Below are 19125 nucleotides of genomic sequence, written 5' to 3'. Positions count from 1 at the left end.
CCAGTTCATTGGCTATATTTAAGAGGGAGTTAGATATGGCCCTTGTGGCTAAAGGGATCGGGGGTATGGGGGAAAGGCTGGTACAGGGTTTTGAGTTGGATGATCAGCCATGATCATACTGAATGGTGATGCAGGCTCGAAGGGCCGAATGGCCTACTCCTGCACCTATTTTCTATGTTTCTCTGTATTCAGCTGTTGATAACAAGCTTGTACCTACTTGGCTAATAGCCCCTGATCTCCATAAGGCTGGAAGAGATATTGGTGGACAGTCTTGTCTCTCAATGCTCCGGCCAGCTTGATTTTCTTCCTCGATCTATGCAGGTTGATGATATAAATGGTGATCGATCCCCGCAGGTAATTGTAGCTGAAGAAAAGGAGCAAGACAATGGCATTAGTTGCCACAAAGTGCTTCTTCTTATCGTGCGATAGAACATAGAACATAAAACGTTAAACCCCATCTTTCTGTGCACCATACATCACCAGGAGATGTCAGAGTGAGCGTAGCGAGACAGAGATTTCAAAAGAAGCGAGTGAATACAATCGGGACATCTTGCATGTCACACATCACGAGGAAACATTAGAGTGTGCATAATTAGGCACTTGCCAAGGTCCAATAAAAGGAAGTTATCTTTAAGCAGAGCAGAATTTGTGTGAGTGGACCAGCGTTAGAGTGGGGAGTTCAGGTTTTGATAGAGGCTTTGGCAAGGAGAGACGGAGGCTGTAGGTAGTTTTTCTTTGTTTCTTTCCTTCTTATTGTGCAGTTAGAGGCATGGGGGCTCCAGGCAGGATAGTGGAGTGTCCCTCTTGCGGGATGTGGTAAGGTAAGGAGACCTCCAGTGTCCCTGACAACTACACCTGCAAGAAGCGCATCCAGCTGAATGTTCTTACAGACCGTGCTAAGGAATTGGAGCTGGAGCTGGATGGATGGAGCTGGGAGGCCGAGGGGAAGATTGTCAGGACATGCAGGGAAATATTTACAGCCAAGGTGCAGAACACAGGTAACTTGGGTGGGCATCAGGAGTGTGGAAAGGGATGGGCAACAGTGCAGACTGACCCTGTGACTGTTCCTTTCTGTAACAGGTACAGTATACTGCTTTTGATACTGTTGGTAGGGGTGGGAGGGGGTGATGATCTATCAGAGGAAAGCCACAACGGGCAGGTCTCTGGCACTGAGCTTGGCTCTGTGGCTCAGAAGGGAAGGTGAGGTCGGGGTGGGGGGAGGAAGAAGAGGCAAACTGTAGTCATAGGAGATTTAATGTTTAGGGGAACAGATAAGACATTCTGCGGAAGAGAACACAATTCCGTATAGTATGTTGCCTCCCAAGTGACAGGGTCAGGAACATCTCAGATTCAATCCACAGCACTCTTATGTGGGACTGTAACAGCCAGAGGCCGTGGTCCACATCGGTACCATTGACATGGCAGGACGGGTGACAAGGTCCTGCAAAGTGAGTTGTGGGAGTTAGTTGTTAAGTTAAAGGACAGGACCTCCACGGTTGGGTCCCCAGGACTGCTAACAGTGTCACGTGCCAGTGAGGCCAAAAACAGGAAGATCATGCAGCTTAACACGGTGCAGGACAGAGGGCTTCAGATTTTTGGATCATTGGGCTCTCTTCCAGGCAAAGTGGGACCCGTACAGATGGGACGGTTTACAACTGCACTGGAGGGGGACTGATATCCTAGCAGGAAGGTTTGCTAGTGCTGAATGGGGTTGGGGGGGGGGAATGTTGGGGTTTAAACTAGAGTTATAGGGGGATGGAAACCAGAGTGGCAGAACACATAATGGAATGGTTGTGAGGCAAGATGTTGTTAAACTACACACAAAGCCAGAAACCGGAGGTTTAGCATGGTGGGAGTAATGTACTGAAGCGTGTATACTTAAAGCAAGAAATATTGTAGGAAAGGGGAATGAGCTTAGGCCATAGATTGGCACATGGAATTACAACATTGTAGCCATTAGTGAGACTTGGTTGCAGGAGGGCCAGGACTGGCAACTTAATGTTATGGGATTCTGTTGTTTTAGACTTGATGGAGCGGGAGGATTAAAGGGGAAGAGATGGTGATACTAGTCAGGGAAAATATCACAGCAGTTCTCAGCCAGGACAGACTGAAGAGCTTGTCTAGTGAGGCTTTAAAGGCGGAACTGAGGAATAAGAATGGTCTGATCGTGTTAATGGGATTATAATAATCTCAACAGTCAGTGGGGTTTAGAGAAACAAGTTTGTAGAGAGTTTACAGACTGTTGAAGGAAACAAAACGTTGTTATAGTAGGTGATTTTAATTTCCACATATTGACTGGGACTCCCATACTGTATAAGGGATAGATGGGAAAGAGTTTGCCAAGTGTGCTCAGGAAAGTTTCCTAAATCAGTACATAGAAATCCCAACTAGAAAGAGTGCGGTACAGGATCTCCTATAAGGCAGGGCAGGTAACAAACGTTTATGCAGGGGAACACTTCACACCTAGTGATCATAATGACATTAGTTTCAAAGTAATTATGGAGAAAGATAGGTCTGGTCCTTGGGTCAAGACTCTAAATCGGAGAAAGACCAATTTTGATTGTTTCAGAAGGGACCTGGCAAGTGTGGATTGGGACAGGCTGTTTTCAGGCAAAGGTGTACTTGGTAGGTGGGAGGCCTCCAAAAGTGAAATTTTGAGAGTACAGAGTTTGTATGTTTCTGTCAGAATAAAAAGCAGGGATAATAGGCTTATGTAACTCAGTTTTCAAGAGGTATTGAGGTCCTGGTTAAGAAAAAGCAGTAAGGACATAGCAGATATAGGCAGGAAGGAGTAAATGAGGTACTTGAGTATAAGAAATGCAAGCAAACACTTAAGAAGGAAATCAGGAGGACAAAAAGAAGGCATGAGGATGCTCTAGCAGACAAGGTGAAGGAGAATCCCAAGAGATTCTAAAGATATATTAAGAGCAAAAGGATAGCAAGAGACAAAATTGATCCCCTTGGAGATCAGAGTGGTCATCTATGCATGGAACCGAAACAGATGGGGGAGATCATAAATAGATTTTTTGCATCTGTATTTACTCAGGAGACAGACATAGTGTCTATAGAAGTGAGGTAAAGTAGCATCAACTTCATGGACCCTGTACAGATTACAGAGGAGGAGGCATTTGCTGTTCTGAGGCAAATTATGATGGAAAAATCTCCAGTGCCTGATAAGGCATTCCATCAGACCTTGTGGGAGACAAGTGTAGAAATTACAGGAGCCATAGCAGAGATATTTATAATAGGTTTAGCCACGGGTGAGATACCAGAGTATTGGAGGATAGCTAATGTTGTTCTATTGTTTAAACCAGGAACTAGATCGGTAAATTTGACATCAGTAGTGTGTAAATTATTAGAAGGTATTTTAAGGGACCAGATATTTAAGTATTTGGATAGACAGGAACGATTAGGGGTAGTCAAGATGGCTTTGTCCATGGTAGGTGATGTCTAAACAATCCATTATAGTATTTTTCGATGTAGTTACTAGGAAAGTAAATGAAGACAATGCAGTGAATATTGTCTACATGGACTTTTGCAAAGCCTTTGACAAGGTCCCACATGGGAGGCTGGTCAAGAAAATACAGTTGCTTGGCGTTTCGGATAAAGTAGTGAATTGGATTTGACATTGGTTTTGTAGTGCCTCTACCACCAGACCAGGCAGTGTACTCCAGGCATCCACCACTCCCTGAGTCAAAAAACTTACCCTTCACATCTCCTTTGAACCTACCCCCTCTCACCTTCAATGCATGCCCTCTGGTGTTGGACATTTCAACCCTGGGAAACAGATACACCCTGTCTCTGCCTCTCGTCATCTTGTGAACCTCGATCAGATCTCCTTTCAGCCTCTGCTGCTCCAGAGAAAACAGCCCAAGTTTATCCAGCCTCTCGTAACAGTACATGCCCTCTAAACCGGGCAGCATCCTGGTAAACCTCTTCTGCACCCTCCCCAAAGCCTCAACATCCTTCCTATAGTGGGGTGACCAGACCTGTATGCAGTACTCCCGATGTGGCCTAACCAGAGTTTTATAAAGCTGCAACATATCCTCTTATCTTTTTAACTCAATGCCTTGACTAATTAAAAACAAGCATTCCATAAACCTTCTTATGGAAACCTTCATAAACCACATTACATGTAAATTAAATACGTAGTGCTAAAAGAGAGCTAATATAGTGAGAGAGTATTCGTTGTCTGTTCAGGAATTTGACGGCAGAGGGGAAGAAGCTGTTCCTAAAATGATAATTGCGTGTCTTCAGACTCCTGTACTGTACATTCTCTCTGATGGTAGTAAAGAGAATTTGCGGGGCTATGGGGAAAGGATGGTGAATTGGTCTTACATGGGACCAGTATGGAATTGATGGAACAAATGGCCTCTGTGTTGTCACCATTCTGTGATTACTGAAGTGAGCTTTACCTTAATTCTAAATTTATTGAACTATAGCTTGAATTCTCGAGCTACCACACTGACACGATTTGCTTTCGTGTCCAGTCATCAATATTGTACTGCCACTGAAATAGCTGCTACCCACCTGCTCCTTTTCCACAAATCTCTTCTCCCCTTTGGAATTTTTTACTGCTTGAGGAATTAAACCTCCATATTCCTAACAGGAAAATCGCTACGGACACTCAAGAATTTTTCTTAAATACATTCATACAATGTTGGCACTGTTGTTAAGACCAGAATTGATTGTCCCTATTTTTTATTATTATATGCACTCAGTGGCCACTTTATTAGGTACCCCTGTACACCTGCTCATTAATGCAAATATCCAACCAGCCAATCATGTGGGAGCAACTCCATACATAAAAGCATGCAGATGTGGTCAAGAAGTTCAGTTGTTATTCAGAGCAAACATCAGAATGTGATCTAAGTGACTTTGACCATGGAATGATTGTTGGTGCCCAGATGGGAGGTTTGAGTATCTCAGAAACAGCTGATCTCTTGGGATTTTTACACACAACAGTCTCTAGCGTTTACAGAGAATGGTGCGAAAAGCAGAACAAAGCATCCCGCGAGTGGCAGTTCTGTGGGTGAAAACACCTTGTTAATGAGAGAGGTCAGAGGAGAATGGTCAGACCGGTTCAAGCTGACAGGAAGGCGACTGTAACTCAAATAACCACAGGTTGCAACAGTAGTGTGTAGAAGAGCATCTCTGAATGCACAACACATCAAACCATGAAATGAATAGGCTACAGCAGCAGAAGGCCATGAACACAAACTCAGCGGCAACTTTATTAGGTGCAAGAGGCTTGTAATAAAGTGGCTACTAGGTATATGTAATTTATAAAATCTGTAAATATATAACCTGGGACATGCATACATCACCATTCACAGGACAAGGAGAGAATGTTCAGTTGATATTAGCCCGTTGGATTAGGCTGTAGAGTTGTTATTTTTCTGGTATTTTTCTTGCAGTATATCTTTCCAATGCTTGCTAGTATTTTATATAACCACCTAAATAAGAGTGAATTTTCCAGTAATTATGGTACAGTTGCTTGTATATTTTTCAAGTTATAGTTTTCTGTAGCAGGCGTCACACTAGATACATCTGGCTATTTTATAGGTTATCATTGGAATTTTGTTATCTCTGATCTCAGTACGAGATGACCACCACTGGTTTTTCTTTGTTCTGTCAGCTCTTTCTTTGGTCGTTCTTTGCTCTTGTAACACGTGTCCTGGAGGGAATGTTTTTCCACACGGGGATGACAGGTCTAATGGGAATGTAGATGCAAGAACAATGACAATATTCAGTACTGGGCGTTCGCACGTTGGACGATCTCTCCCACGTTGATGTAATCACAGAAAGCACACACCAGCAGCTCTGCTTCATGATGAGTTTGAGGAGATCCGGTGTGCCCAAAGACTTACAGTGGACAGCATCCTGACTGATCGCATTTCTGTCTCATATGGGCACTCCAAAGCTCAGGATCATAAGAGGCTGCAGAAGATTGTAGACACAGCCAGCCCAATCACAGGCACAAGCCTCCCCACCATCGTGGATATCTTCAAGAGCTTTTACCTCAAGAAAGTAGCATCCATCACTAAGGACCCTCACTATCTAGGACACGCCCTCTTCCCATTCCTACCATCAGAGAGGAGGGAAAGGAGCCTGAAGACCTACACTCACTGATTCAGAAACAGTATCTTCCCTCTGCTATCAGATTTCTCAAAGGTCCATGACCCATGAATCCTCATTATTCCTTTACTTTGCACTTTTATTTTCGCAATTTGTAGTAATGTTATGTATTTGACTGTATTGCTACCACAAAGTAAACTTTTATGTCATATAAGTCAGTGATAATTAATCAAATTCCAATTTTGAAATCTCTGACTAAATACTCTCTGGTATTCATGCCCAAGTTCCAGCTCCTTGATGTAAGATGGAGGTAGCCTCTAAAGCCGTGGCATTTTCCCATAAAGCGTTTATAATGTTTAAAGAGTTGGGACGTAACCAGGGGGATTTTGAGACTCAGTATGTGACTGTACTCCCCTAGGCTTCCTCCCGGATTCCAGAATTAGGTTTATTAGAACTGACATATTTGTGAAATATGTGGTTTTGCAGCAGCAGTACCAGGCAATACATACTGTAAAATATACCATAAAATACAAGTATATATGTACTTACATTAAATATATACATTGTGTGTATGTGATGTATGTATATGTGTGTGTGTGTGTGTGTGTGTATAGATACACACACACACTGACGCTAGAAAGTGTGTGAACCCTGTAGAATTTTCTCTATTTCTGCATAAGTATGACCTAAGATGTGACCAGATCATCACATAAATCCTAAAACTAGATAAAGAGAGCACAATCAAATAAATGACACACATAAATATCATACTTGTTCATTTATTTATTGAGAAAAATGATCCAATATTACATGCATTTGTTGGAAAAAGTATGTGACCCTCTGGGGTAATGCCTTCTACAAAAGTTGGTGTTCCAGTCAATGAGATGGGATTGGAGGTGTGGGTTGTAGAGGTGGTCTGCCTATAAAAAAGGTTACTGACAGAGCCTGCTCTTCTCTAAAAAGATCTCTTTATGTGCACCATGCCTCAATCAAAGCAACTTTAGAGGACCTTAGAAGAAGAATTGTAGAGATGCATCAAGCTGGAAAAGGCTAAACAAGTATTTTTAAAGACCTGAGTGTTCATAAGTCCACAGTAAGAGAAATTGTCTACGAATGGAGGAAGCTCAGTACTGTTGCTACTCTCTCTAGGAGTGGGCGTCCTGTAAAGATCACACCAAAAGCACAACTTGCAATGCTGAAGGAGGTGAAAAAGAACCCAGCAAAAGACCTGCAGAAATCTCTGGAACTTGCTAAAGTCTCTGTTCCTGTGTCCACTATAAGAAAAACACTGAACAAGAATGGTGTTCATGTTTCACGGAGGAAACCACTGCACTCCAAAAAAATATTGCTGCACGTCTCAAGTTTGCAAAAGACCACCTGGACGTTCCACAATGCTTCTGAGACAATGTTCTGTGGACAGATGAGACAAAAGTTGAACTTTTTGGCAGAAATGCACACCACTTTGTTTGGAGGGAAAAGGGCACTGCACACCAACACAAAAACCTCATCCCAACTGTGAAACATGGTGGAAGGAGCAACATGGTTTGGGGCTGCTTTGCTGCCTCGGGGCCTGGACAGCTTGCAATAGTTGAGGAAACAATTCAAAATGTTATCAAGACATTTTACCCGAGAATGTCAGAGTAGCAGTCCATCACCTGAGGCTTGATAGAAGTTGGATAATGCAACAAGACAATGGTTTAAAAAGAAGAAAATTTGTGTTTTGGAATGGCCAAGTCAAAGACCTGACCTTAATCCTAAAGAAATATTTTGGAAGGACCTGAAGCAAGCAGTTTGTGCAAGGAAGCCCACCAACATCCCAGAGTTGAAGCAATTTTGTAAGGAGGATTGACCTAAAATTCCTCCAAGCCAATGGCCAGGACTGACCAATAGTTGCCAGGAATGATCATTTTTCTCAATAAATAAATAAACAAACAAGTATAATGTTTCATGTGTTATTTATTTAATTGGGTTCTCTTTATCTAGTGTTAGGACTTACATGAAGATCTGGTCACATTTTAGGCCACATATTTATGCAGAAATAGAGAAAAGTCTGCAGGGTTCACAAACTTTCTAGCACCATTGAGCACATATATGTAGATACATACATATATAAATAAGACCATAAGACATAGGAGCAGAATTAAGCCATCTGGCCCATCGAGTCTGCTCTGCAATTCAATCAGGGCTGATCATTTTCCCCCTCCTCAGCCCTAGTCCCAGGCCTTTACCCCATAACCTTTGGTGCCCTGTCCAACCCTTTCTATATTTACTCTGTCTCGGCCTTTCAACATTGGAAAGGTTTCAATGAGATCCCCCCTCATCCTTCTGAATTCCAGCGAGTACAGACCCAGAGCCATCAAACGTTCCTCATATGATAACCCTTTCATTCCTGGAATCATCCTTGTGAATCTCCTCTGGACTCTCTCCAATGCCAGCACATCTTTTCTAAGATGGAGGGCCCAAAGCTGTTTACAATACTCAAGGTGAGGCCTCATCAGTGCCTTATAAAGCCTCAGCATCACATTCTTGCTCCTGTATTCTAGACCTCTTGAAATGAATGCTACATGGTATTTGCCTTCCTCACCACCGACTCGGCCTGCAAGTTAACCTTCAGGGTGTTCTGCACAAGGACTCCCAAGTCCCTTTGCATCTCAGATTTTTAGATTTTCTCCCCATTTAGAAAATAGTCCACATAAATAGGGCAAGAAGAGAGCAGAAGTAGTGCGGTAGTGTTAATGAGTTCATGGACCATTCAGAAATCTGGTGGCAGTGGAGAAAAAGCTGTTCTTAAAACATTGACTGTGTGTCTGTCGGCTCCTGTCCCACCTCCCTGATGGATTAATGAGAAGAAGGCATGTCCTGTGTGGTGAGGCTCCTTCAAGGTGGATGTCGTCTTTTCCAGGCATTGTATTTTGAAGATGCCTTCGACAGTGGGGAGGGTTGTGCCTGTGATGAAGCTGACTGAGTCTACAGCCCTCTACAGCTTTTTCCAACCTTGGGCAGTGGCACACTCCATACCAGAGAGCGGTGAAATCTGTTAGCGTGCTCTCCACCGTACATCTGTAAAAAATCTCCTCAAACTCCTCACCAAGTAAAGCCGCTAGCTTGCCCCCTTCCTGATTTCAGCACAATGCCAGCTTCTTGGATAGTTGGCCACTGTAAGTTACGTGGGTGACAGGAGGATCAGAGGGACTTTGACAGACATCAGACATGTGAGGGAGAGCAGGGAGATGAGCAAGTTGATGGGTTTACTCTGAGAGCCAGCATGGTCTCAAAGGACCAAATTGCCTCGTTCTATGTTGTAAGGAGGTATGAGAAGTGTGTGGGAAAAGTGCTACGCTTTCCAGTACAGAAAGTTTCAAGTGGCAGCTTGGATAGGACAGCTGTGGAACCAGGTGTGACCAGTAGATGGCGCCTGTCCCAAACACCAAAGCTAAACAGACAGGATGATCGCGGAGACAATCCAGGCTCCTCACTGATTTCTTCCAATACCTCTGAGTTGACCCTTGTTATTGCGGCTGCTCCAGAGAGGGAGGGTGAGCTTGTACGTGGTAAACATAGAAACAAACAAAGCTGTGCCGAACACGTCTTTACCTTAGAAATTATCTAGGGTTATCCATAGCCCTTTATTTTTCTGAGCTCAATGCATCTGTCCTGGAGTCTCCTAAAAGACGTTATCATATCCGCCTCCACCACCATCACTGGCAGCCCATTCTACACACTCACTATTCTCTGCATAAAAAACTTACCCCTGACATCACCTCTGTACCTACTTCCAGGCACCTTAAAACTGTACCCTCTCGTGCTAGCCATATCAGCCCTGGGAAAAGCCTCTGACTATCCACACGAGCAATGCCTCTCATCATCTTACATACGGTAAGTAGGTAAATTATTGTCACATGTACCAAGATAGAGTGGGAAAAGAAGCTTGTCTTGCATACTGTTCATACAGGTTAGTTCGTTACAAAGGGACACTGAGATAGTACAAGGTGAAACAGTGTCTGAATGTAGAGTAATGTGTTACCCTGTGCAGTGCAGGTAGACATTAAGGTGCAAGGTAGATTGTGAGGCCAAGACGCCATCTTATGGTACTGGGGAAATATTCAATGGTCTTATAACAACAGATTAGAAGCTGTCCTTGAGCCTGGTGGCATGTACAGAGGCAGCTGACCTCTGAGAGAGTGGGAGTGAGCTATGCATACTCAGGTTCAAAAGGAGTGGAAGATGTTTGTAAAATTAACCTCCAGAGCACTTTCTGTGGAAGTATTAACTAGACATACGCAGAGCGAGGAACGTTTATGAAATTCTACTTCAGAGCAGTTTCTGAAGAACTGTTAACCAGGGTTGGACAGAGCGAGGAATCCCTATGAAATTAAACTTCAGAGCACTTTCCGGGACACAAGAATTTCTGTGCTGGAAATCCAGCATGACACACACACTAAATGTTTTAGGGACAGGTTCTTCCCCTCCACCATCAGATTTCTGAATGGACCCTGCCTCACTACTTTTGCTCTCTTTTTGCACTACGTGTTTAATTTAATTTTGTTTTATATATTTAGTGCAACCATTTTCATGACATATGCCAGTGATGTTAAACCTAATTCTGATTCAAAATGCTAGAGAAGCTCTGTGAACTCAGCAGGTCAGGCAGCATCTATGCAGAGGCTGTTGCAGGCTGAGACCCTTTATCAGGACTGGAAAGGAAGAGGGAGAAAGTCCTTCAGTATGGAATTCCCTCTCTCCTCTTCCACACGCTTGTTCCAATCCAGTCAGTACATAAACATTTTCAAGAATTATAAATTGATAATCAACGAATAAATTGTGGGTCACATTTTTCCCTTTCTTGTTTTTATTTGCTCAGTTCTGGTCCTCAGTTGTCTGGCCATAATTCAGACTGAAATCAGACTGTGCGGCTTATTTAACTACAGGAGTTAACTGAAGTTGGACATCTTTGATCATGACTCAAGCTGGAGAGAGAGTTAATCCCTTGAAATTGTAGAATTTTACAGCACAGCTCTATTACCCCCCATGACAGCCCACTGAAGCCTTGACTAGTTAATCCCTGATAATATAAACAGAAATGATTCAATTTAGATTGTCAAGATACCTTGGTGGGATTTGAACTCCCATCCCTTAATCTATGATTGGGGACTTCGGCTGCCAGCCAAGTCGTATAACTAATACACCACCATAGACATTAAATTCTGCTCTTACCTTCTAATTGCTCGAAGGAATAACTGTTAAAAATAGTTAAGCTTTGCAAGAAAAAGTATATTCTCTATAAACCTGTCCCTTTCTACGTTTGTAGCAAAATGAGATCAATTCTGTTCAATTTTTGTCTGGTGTAAATCAAATAAAAACTGCAGATGCTGGAAATCCAAAATCAAAACCAAAACCACAGTCTGACAATGCAGTACAACACCCAGCCAGTGCTGTAATGTTGAAGAGCACAGCCCCACCCACCTGCCATTTCCCCCATAACCCTTAATTACGCTGCCAAGCAAAAATCTGCCTTAATTGAGGTAGCCTCTACTGTTTCCCCAGGCAGAGAATTCCACAGAGTTATTCTCTGGGAAATCAGTTCCTCTTCATCTTCATCCTAAACCTATTCCCCCAAATCTTGAGGCTATGTTCCCTGGGTTCGTCTTACTTCAAAGTGGAGACAGCTTTCCTGCCTCTATCTTTTTATTTTGATTGAGATTCAGCACTGTAAACAGGCCTTTCCAGCCTAATGAGCCATGTTGCCCAGTTACACCCACGTGGCCGATTAATCCACTAATCCATTCAGCTTCGGAACATGGGAGGAAACCAGAGTGCCCGGAGGAAATCCACAGGGTCACAAAATCCTTTAGACAGCTCCATGAGGGCAACCTCAATCATCAAAGATCCCCACCATCTGGACTGTACCGTCTTCTTACAGCTCTCATCGGGCAGGGGGTACTGAAGCCTAAAGTCCCACACCACCAGGTTCAGGAAAAGTACTTCCCTTCATCCATTCGGATCTTCAACCAACCAGCACAATCCTAATCACCGCACCAGTTTAGCAATGCTACATCGATTTTGATCGCTTTCCACTAAAATTGACTTGCTGTTTGTTTTTACTGGGTTTGCTTGTGAAATTTGGGACTAAGTTATGTTTAATTTATGCTTTTCTTGTAAATTCTGATTAGCTGACGCTATGTGCCTGTGATGCCTCTGCAAGTCAGGCTTTCATTTCACCTGTGTGCACATGACAATAAACTCAACTCTGACTTTTGAGTTTAAAGATAAAGATGACCTTTATTTCTCACATGTACATCGAAACATACAGTGAAATGTGTCAATGACCAGCACAGTCTGAGGGGGTGCTGGGGGCAGCCCACCAGTGTCTCCATGCTTCCAGCACCAATACAGCTCGCCTACAACTCACTACTCAAAACCTATCCCGAGGTCTCCCTGAATGTGGGAGGGAACTGGAGCACTCAGAGGAAAGTCACACGCTCAGCAGAGAGAATGTGCAAACTTCTTACAGACCGTGATGGGAAATGAACCCCATTCTGATCACTGGTGCTGTAATATGTTCTGCTAACCATGCTACCCCTTGATATAATTGACATTGACATAACTGCAACTTGCTTCCGATCCATTTTGCTTCCATTGTTTCTCCGAGCAACTCATCCTCGCATTGCTGGGCTGATTTACACACATAAACATCGCAGGCTGGCTGTGGACGTACACAGGTTTACCACCGCCTAGCCACAGTTTATCCTAGTGGGATGCTGAAATCACCTGCGAAGAAACTTGCTGGCTGCTTGCTCTTCTTACAAGGCATCCTACAATCCTCTCTCCCACCTCACCACTTCCCTTGAAGATTATGTGAGCACTTCCAGGAATCTGGGCCATTATTCCACCAACTACCAAGTGGCGGGAGTGTGGAATGCACTGGCAGTAGAAGCAGATATATTAAAGACATTTAGGAGACTCATGAATAGTTACGTGGATGATAGAAGGGCTATGTGGGAGGGAAGGACCAGTTTGATCTTAGAATAGGTTAAGAGGTTAGCACAAAACTGTGGGCCAACTGGCCTGTCTGGTGCTGTAATGTTCTAACATTACGTCAAACTAGCAACTGAACTCACAAATCAGCAGCAGACAAGTAGAATGGCTCACACATGCATGTTAACGAACAGGCCCAACAGTTTAAAGTGAACTTAAGCTGTGAGGAATTGTTAATGTGCTTTTATATGCATTAATTAACCAACTAATCTGAATATCTTCGGGATGTGGGGGAAAACCGAAGCATCTAGAGACGCTTCCCAATAGAATTCCACTTCTCTCCACCTGCCAGGGCAGTGGAGCAGGGATCCAATTGCAGACCCAGTACTGCACTGTGCACACAGTGATATTCATTGAGTAACAAATCCCAAGATGCAAACAAAGTCAGCGACAAAGCTCAGGCAGAGATCAAATCATCCAGAGAAATCCAAAAACCAGAATCGGGAAACAGGCAGAGTCGATATTCAGACAGACTAGAGATACAAATGCTGGAAAGGCTCAGGAAAATTCATTAGCACAATCTGGCAACAAACAGGTGCAAACACAGGACTGAAATACACTGAGCAGTAAACAGAGAGGCAGATGATAGGTGGAGCACAATGAGACACAAGAGGCAGCAATACAGGTAATAATGAGAAACAGATGAGACAGAGTACTCAGTAATACAGGGGCCGGAGTAGAGCAGGAGCAGGGACAGGAGCACATGGCAATACAAAACCCACAGACTGACAGCTAGGGGGAAAACACACAAAAAGACAGAGTTCAACTGGAGGTATTGACACCACTTGGCCATTCCATCTTGGCTGATCTATTATCCTTCTCGATCCCATTCTTCTCTCCATTCGTAACCTTAGATGTCCTGACTAATCAAGAACCTATCAACTTCTGCTTTAAGTATACTCACCAAATTAGCCTCCACATCCATCTGTGACAATGAATTCCACAGAAAAGCATCCAACATATTCAAGATCCTTTCCACACTGGGCACTCTCTCCTCTCTTCCCCATCCACCCTCACCAATTTTCATCAGTACATTCTGTCTGGATCCATAATGGCTCAGTCGATCAACTGCTCTGCACGTGACCGCAATAGACTGCAGAGAGCTGTGGGCACAGCCCAGTACATCGCAGAAGCCAGCCTCCCCTCTATGATTTTGTCTGTACCTCTCACTGCATCTGTAAAGCAACCAGCATAATCAAAGCCCCCACCCACCCTGAACGTTCTCTCTTCTCCCCCCTCCTATCAGGCAGGAGATACAAAAGCCTAAAAGCTCATAGCACCAGGCTCAAGGATAGCTTCCCCACTGTTATAAGGCTAACTAACAGTACAATAAGGTGGAGTCTTGACCTCATAATCTACCTTGCACCTTATTGTCTACCTGTGCTACACTTCTTATGTAGCTATAGCATTATATTCTGCACTGTCTTGTGGATTTTCCCTTGTACTACCTCAATGCACTGATGCAATGAAATGCCCTGTATGGATGGCATGCACAACAAAGTTTTTCACTGTATCATAAGAAATAGGAGCAGGGGTTGGCCACCTGGTCTGTCGAGCCTGCTCCACCATTCAATAAGATCATGGCTGATCTGACCATGGACTCATCTCCACCTACCTGCCTTTCCCCCATAACCCTTAATTCCCCTACTATGCAAAAATCTATCCAACCTCGCCTTAAGTACATTTACTGAGGTAGCCGCCAGTGCTTCATTGGACAGAGAATTCCACAGATTCACCACCCTCTGGGAAAAACAGTTCCTTCTCATCTCCATCCTAAATTTTCTCCCGCAAATCTTGAGTCTATGCCCTCTAGTTCTAGTGTCACCTGCCAGAGTACATGTGACAATAATAAACCAACTATTAAACGCACACTGTTGTAGAAAACTCCACAGACAATGGTCATGGTCAGGATCAAACCAATTTCTCTGGTGTCGTGAGGCAGAGGATTGACCAGCATTGTCTCCGTGCAGCTGCATCAAAGTATCAAAGTCAAACCCTGCGGAAAGTTCAGCTCCTATGGCAACATGTGATATCAGTATTAAATGCACACCAGCAAGCTACCTGAGAGAGCTGTCTAGATGATCCCAGCTCAATACTCTGCCCCCTCACAAAATGTCATAAAGTCATTGGGTACTGCAGCATCCCATATCTCCTACTTCCTCTGGCAGCTAGTCCCATGCTCGCACCAGCCTCTGAGTGAATTCCCCCTCAGATTCCCCTTAGATATTCACCTTTCATCCTTAACCCACGACCTCTAACCCCAGCCTGAGGGTATCAAATACCAGGGCTTGCCACCCATTGTTCAACTTGGGTTAACTAGGTTGCAGTTTGGAAAAGGGAGAGTATTTGATTTTCACATCTTGACCCATAGTTTCTCATTCATCCATCAGGCTTTATGGATGAAGACAGATACACTACACCAAGGGGAAAAATGACCGCATCAATGGTGGAAGAAAGACAAACCAGGCACTGATGAGAAGCAACAGCCTTCAGCTTCAATGCTCGTCACTTATCAGACTGAATTCCCTGATGAAAGTCTTGGGACTCTTATCAATTCCTTCAACTGAAACAAAGCTGCCTACTGTCTCTGTGACAAAATAGAATAAAAGAAAACAAACTCATGTCTTTTGATAGCGAGACTAAGGAAATCAGCACAAAACAGATCTCCACACAGTCTACAGTGTAATCTATCCCCATGCAGTTATCTTTTGTTCTTGTCGTTGGCCAGACTTCTAGTTCCTTTGATATTATTCTTGCTCGGCAGTTGAAAGACACTGAGTTCGGATGGCTGTTTCCTTCAGATGCGACTGACGGACAGGGACGATTCAAAGCGGACTTACTTGCGGGAGTGCGTGCAGTGGGCGTAGATCCTCAGCTTGTCCCGTATGACTCGACCAGGCCTGGGTCTACGCTGGAGACCTGCCACGTGGACCCTCAGAACTTTGGTTCCCACCAAGCGTTTGTAGAGGAAAGAAAGCCAGTAGTCCTGTGAGCAAGTCAAGAAAAATAAAATCAATAAGAAGACGCCGGAAATCTGAAGTAAAACAGAAAATGTTCAAAATAACTGGTGCAGCTGGTAGGTTACTGTCTCACAGTTCCAAAGATGTGGGTTCAATCCCGACCTCGGGAGCTGTCTTTGTGGTGTTTGCAAACAAATTGGCAATTTTTCTCTGCCATCATTTTTAACTACCATTTTCTCTCTTTATTTTCACTTCTCTAAATTCCGAACTGTTCAGCACATCCCACAGTCTCACCTGTCTCACCGGTCTTAGGAGAAAGAAGAGAGACCTCATTGAAGCTTGCCAAATATCGAAAGGCCTAGACAGAGTGGATGTGGAGGGGATGTTTCTGACAGAGGGAGATTCCAGGACCGGAGAGCACAGAATCAGAATAAGGACGTCCCTTTAGAACAGAGATGGGGAGGAATTTCTTCAGCCAGAGGGTGGTGAACCTGTGGAATTCATTAGCAGAGACAGCTGCAGAGGCCATGTCGTTGGGAATATTTAAACCAGAAGTTGAAAGGTGGTTGATTGGTAAGCTGATAAAGTTTATGGGGAGAAGGCAGCCTAATGGGGTTTAGACCATAAGACATAGGGGCAGAATCAGGCCATCCAGCCCATCAAATCTGCTCCACCATTTCATCATGGTTGATCCATTTCCATCTCAATCCCACTCTTCTGCTTTCTCCCTGTAACCTTGCACACCCTGACTAACCAAGACCCTGTCAACCTCTGCCAGGGAAACAAATTCCATGTATTCACCACCCCTCTGGTTAAAGCCATGAGCTATAAATCAACCATGATCGAACGATGGGACAGATTCAATGGCCAGAACGCCCTCAACTCTGCTGCTCTGCGGAATTCTGCTTCTTATGGTCTTTGGGTCTTACCTGTAGCAACACATTACGTAGGGAAAGAGACTGAATCTGTGAGGTAATCCTGAAGGCCAGTAGAACCACTACTACCCTTCAACAATTTGGTTCTTGAACCAACCGGCACAAGATGGCCGCTGTTTAACAACACTGAGACCTTTTTGATCACTTTGCACTAAACTAGGTTTTTTTGTTCAAATTTTGTTCTTTCTCGTACAAGTTATTTTTTTCTTGTGAATGCTGCTTATCTGATGCCCTGTGATGCTGCTGCAATTATTTATTGCCTCTATATATTCATGAACAGTGCATATGACAATAAATACTGACATTAAATGCCAAGTCAGACTCTCACCCTGTCAGTTATTCCCTCTGCTCTACCCATTTTCCATCCTCCACTGTCTCTTCTATATAAACTAATCTTCAGGCAGTTCCCAGACCTGAAATGCTGACAGTTTCTCCCCCCACAGATGCTACCTAGCCTGTTGAGTATTTCCCAAGTTTTCTGTTTCTATTGAAAAACAGTACTCATGTCTATTCAATAAAGACAAAGATATTAAAGCTTATCTTTTACATGTACATCGAAACATCAAAATGTGCAGTTTGCGTCAGTGACCAACACAGTCTGAGGGTGTGCCCGCAAGCGTCACCATGCACCCGACCCCAATATAGCATGCCCACAACTCACTAACCCGTACATCCTTCAAATGTGGGAGGAAACCAGAGCACCCAGAGGAAACCCCACATGGTCATGAGGAGAGAATACAAACTTCTTATAGTCAGTGGAAGAAATTGAACTCCCAACTCTGGTGCTGTAAATTGTTATGCTAACTGCCACGCCACCTTCAGCCTTTCAAAAAGAATCTCTGGGCAGTATCAGTGCAGACTAAGGAAATATTGGAAGGAGTTCTGTAAAGTTAACCAGTGTTGGCACCAAGAAAGGAAGATGACAAGCCGGAGAGAGAGAAGAGATTGATTGATTTGAGGCTTTGAAACTCAACAGCAGATCCTACACAAGGCTTGATTCGATAAAAAGACGGAATAAATCATCATCCTGATATAGAGTGTTCTTTGAAAATGGAACCACTGGTGTGTGAAAGCTAAAAGAGTGATGAATGCTAAGGTTTTCTAAACTTGGATAGCAGCCAATTATTTGAAGCTCCTGTAATCCACAGACAGTTTGCTCACACATCAATTCACCAGCGGAACTACAAACACATTCCCATGGTTGATTCTAATAACCGTTAGATCACATCAGGATGTGTGTAAAAGTGGGGTCAAAATATGATAGAATTCACCCTGAGTTTGAGAAGGAGATGTATCAGTATTATAGTCCAGTAAAGGGAATTACAGAGGCTTAAGAAAGGAACTAGCAAAAGTTGATTGGAAGGGAACACTAGCAGGGGTGATGGCAAAACAGCAATGGCTAGAGTTTCTGGGAGCAATTCAGAAGGCACAAGATCGATACATCCCAAAAGTGAATAAGGATACTAAATACGAGATGAGGCAACCATGTCTGACAAGGGAAGTCAGAGACAGTATAAAAACAAAAGAGAGAGCATATAATAAGCCAAATTTAATGGGAAGGTAGAAAATTAGGAAGCTACTAAAAACCAACAGAAGGTACACAAATGCAGGGTTGATTTCAACACTTAAGAGAAATTTGAATTGGTACGTGGATGGCAGAGGTATGGAGGGCCATAGTCAGGATGCAAGTTAACGGGGCTAGGTAGATTAATGGTTTGGCACAGACTAGATGAGCTGAAGGGCCTGATTTGGTGCAGCATTGTTCTATGACCCTATTCTATGACGCTATAACTAAAAAATCCATAAAGATAGAAATGATGAAATATGAAGGTAAGCTAGCCAATAATATAAAAAGAGGATGCAAAAAGTATTTTCAACATATGTATAAAGAGGTCAAGAGAGCTGATAGTGGATATCAGACCACTGGAAAGGTAGTAATGGGGATAAAGCAATGTTGGACAAATTTAGTAAGTATTTTGCATCACTTTTCACAGTGGAAGATACTATCACAAACCCAGAAATACAAGAGTGTCAGGGACAGAAGTGAGTGTCTTTGCTATTAATAAGGAGAAGGTGCCTGGGAAGCTGAAATGTCTGAAGGTAAATAAGTCATCTGG

At 43.5% G+C, this 19125-nt stretch overlaps 1 protein-coding gene across 1 annotated transcript in view; it reads right to left on the bottom strand.

Annotated features, from left to right (window-relative positions):
• Positions 1-213: 213 nt before the first annotated feature.
• hpse2 (heparanase 2) overlaps positions 214-19125 on the bottom strand; it is a 346454-nt gene continuing 327542 nt past the window's right edge. The window contains exons 10-11 of the mRNA XM_072239690.1: positions 15954-16099; positions 214-364 (exon numbers count right to left, since the gene is read on the bottom strand). Coding sequence (XP_072095791.1) covers positions 214-364; positions 15954-16099 — 297 coding nt within the window. The remainder of the gene's footprint in view (positions 365-15953; positions 16100-19125) is intronic.

Source organism: Mobula birostris, chromosome 21, assembly GCF_030028105.1.
Source record: "Mobula birostris isolate sMobBir1 chromosome 21, sMobBir1.hap1, whole genome shotgun sequence".
In the NCBI taxonomy this organism is placed as follows: domain Eukaryota; kingdom Metazoa; phylum Chordata; class Chondrichthyes; order Myliobatiformes; family Myliobatidae; genus Mobula; species Mobula birostris.
Note: the sequence above shows the minus strand (reverse complement) of the source record. Positions and strands in the feature narration are given on the sequence as shown.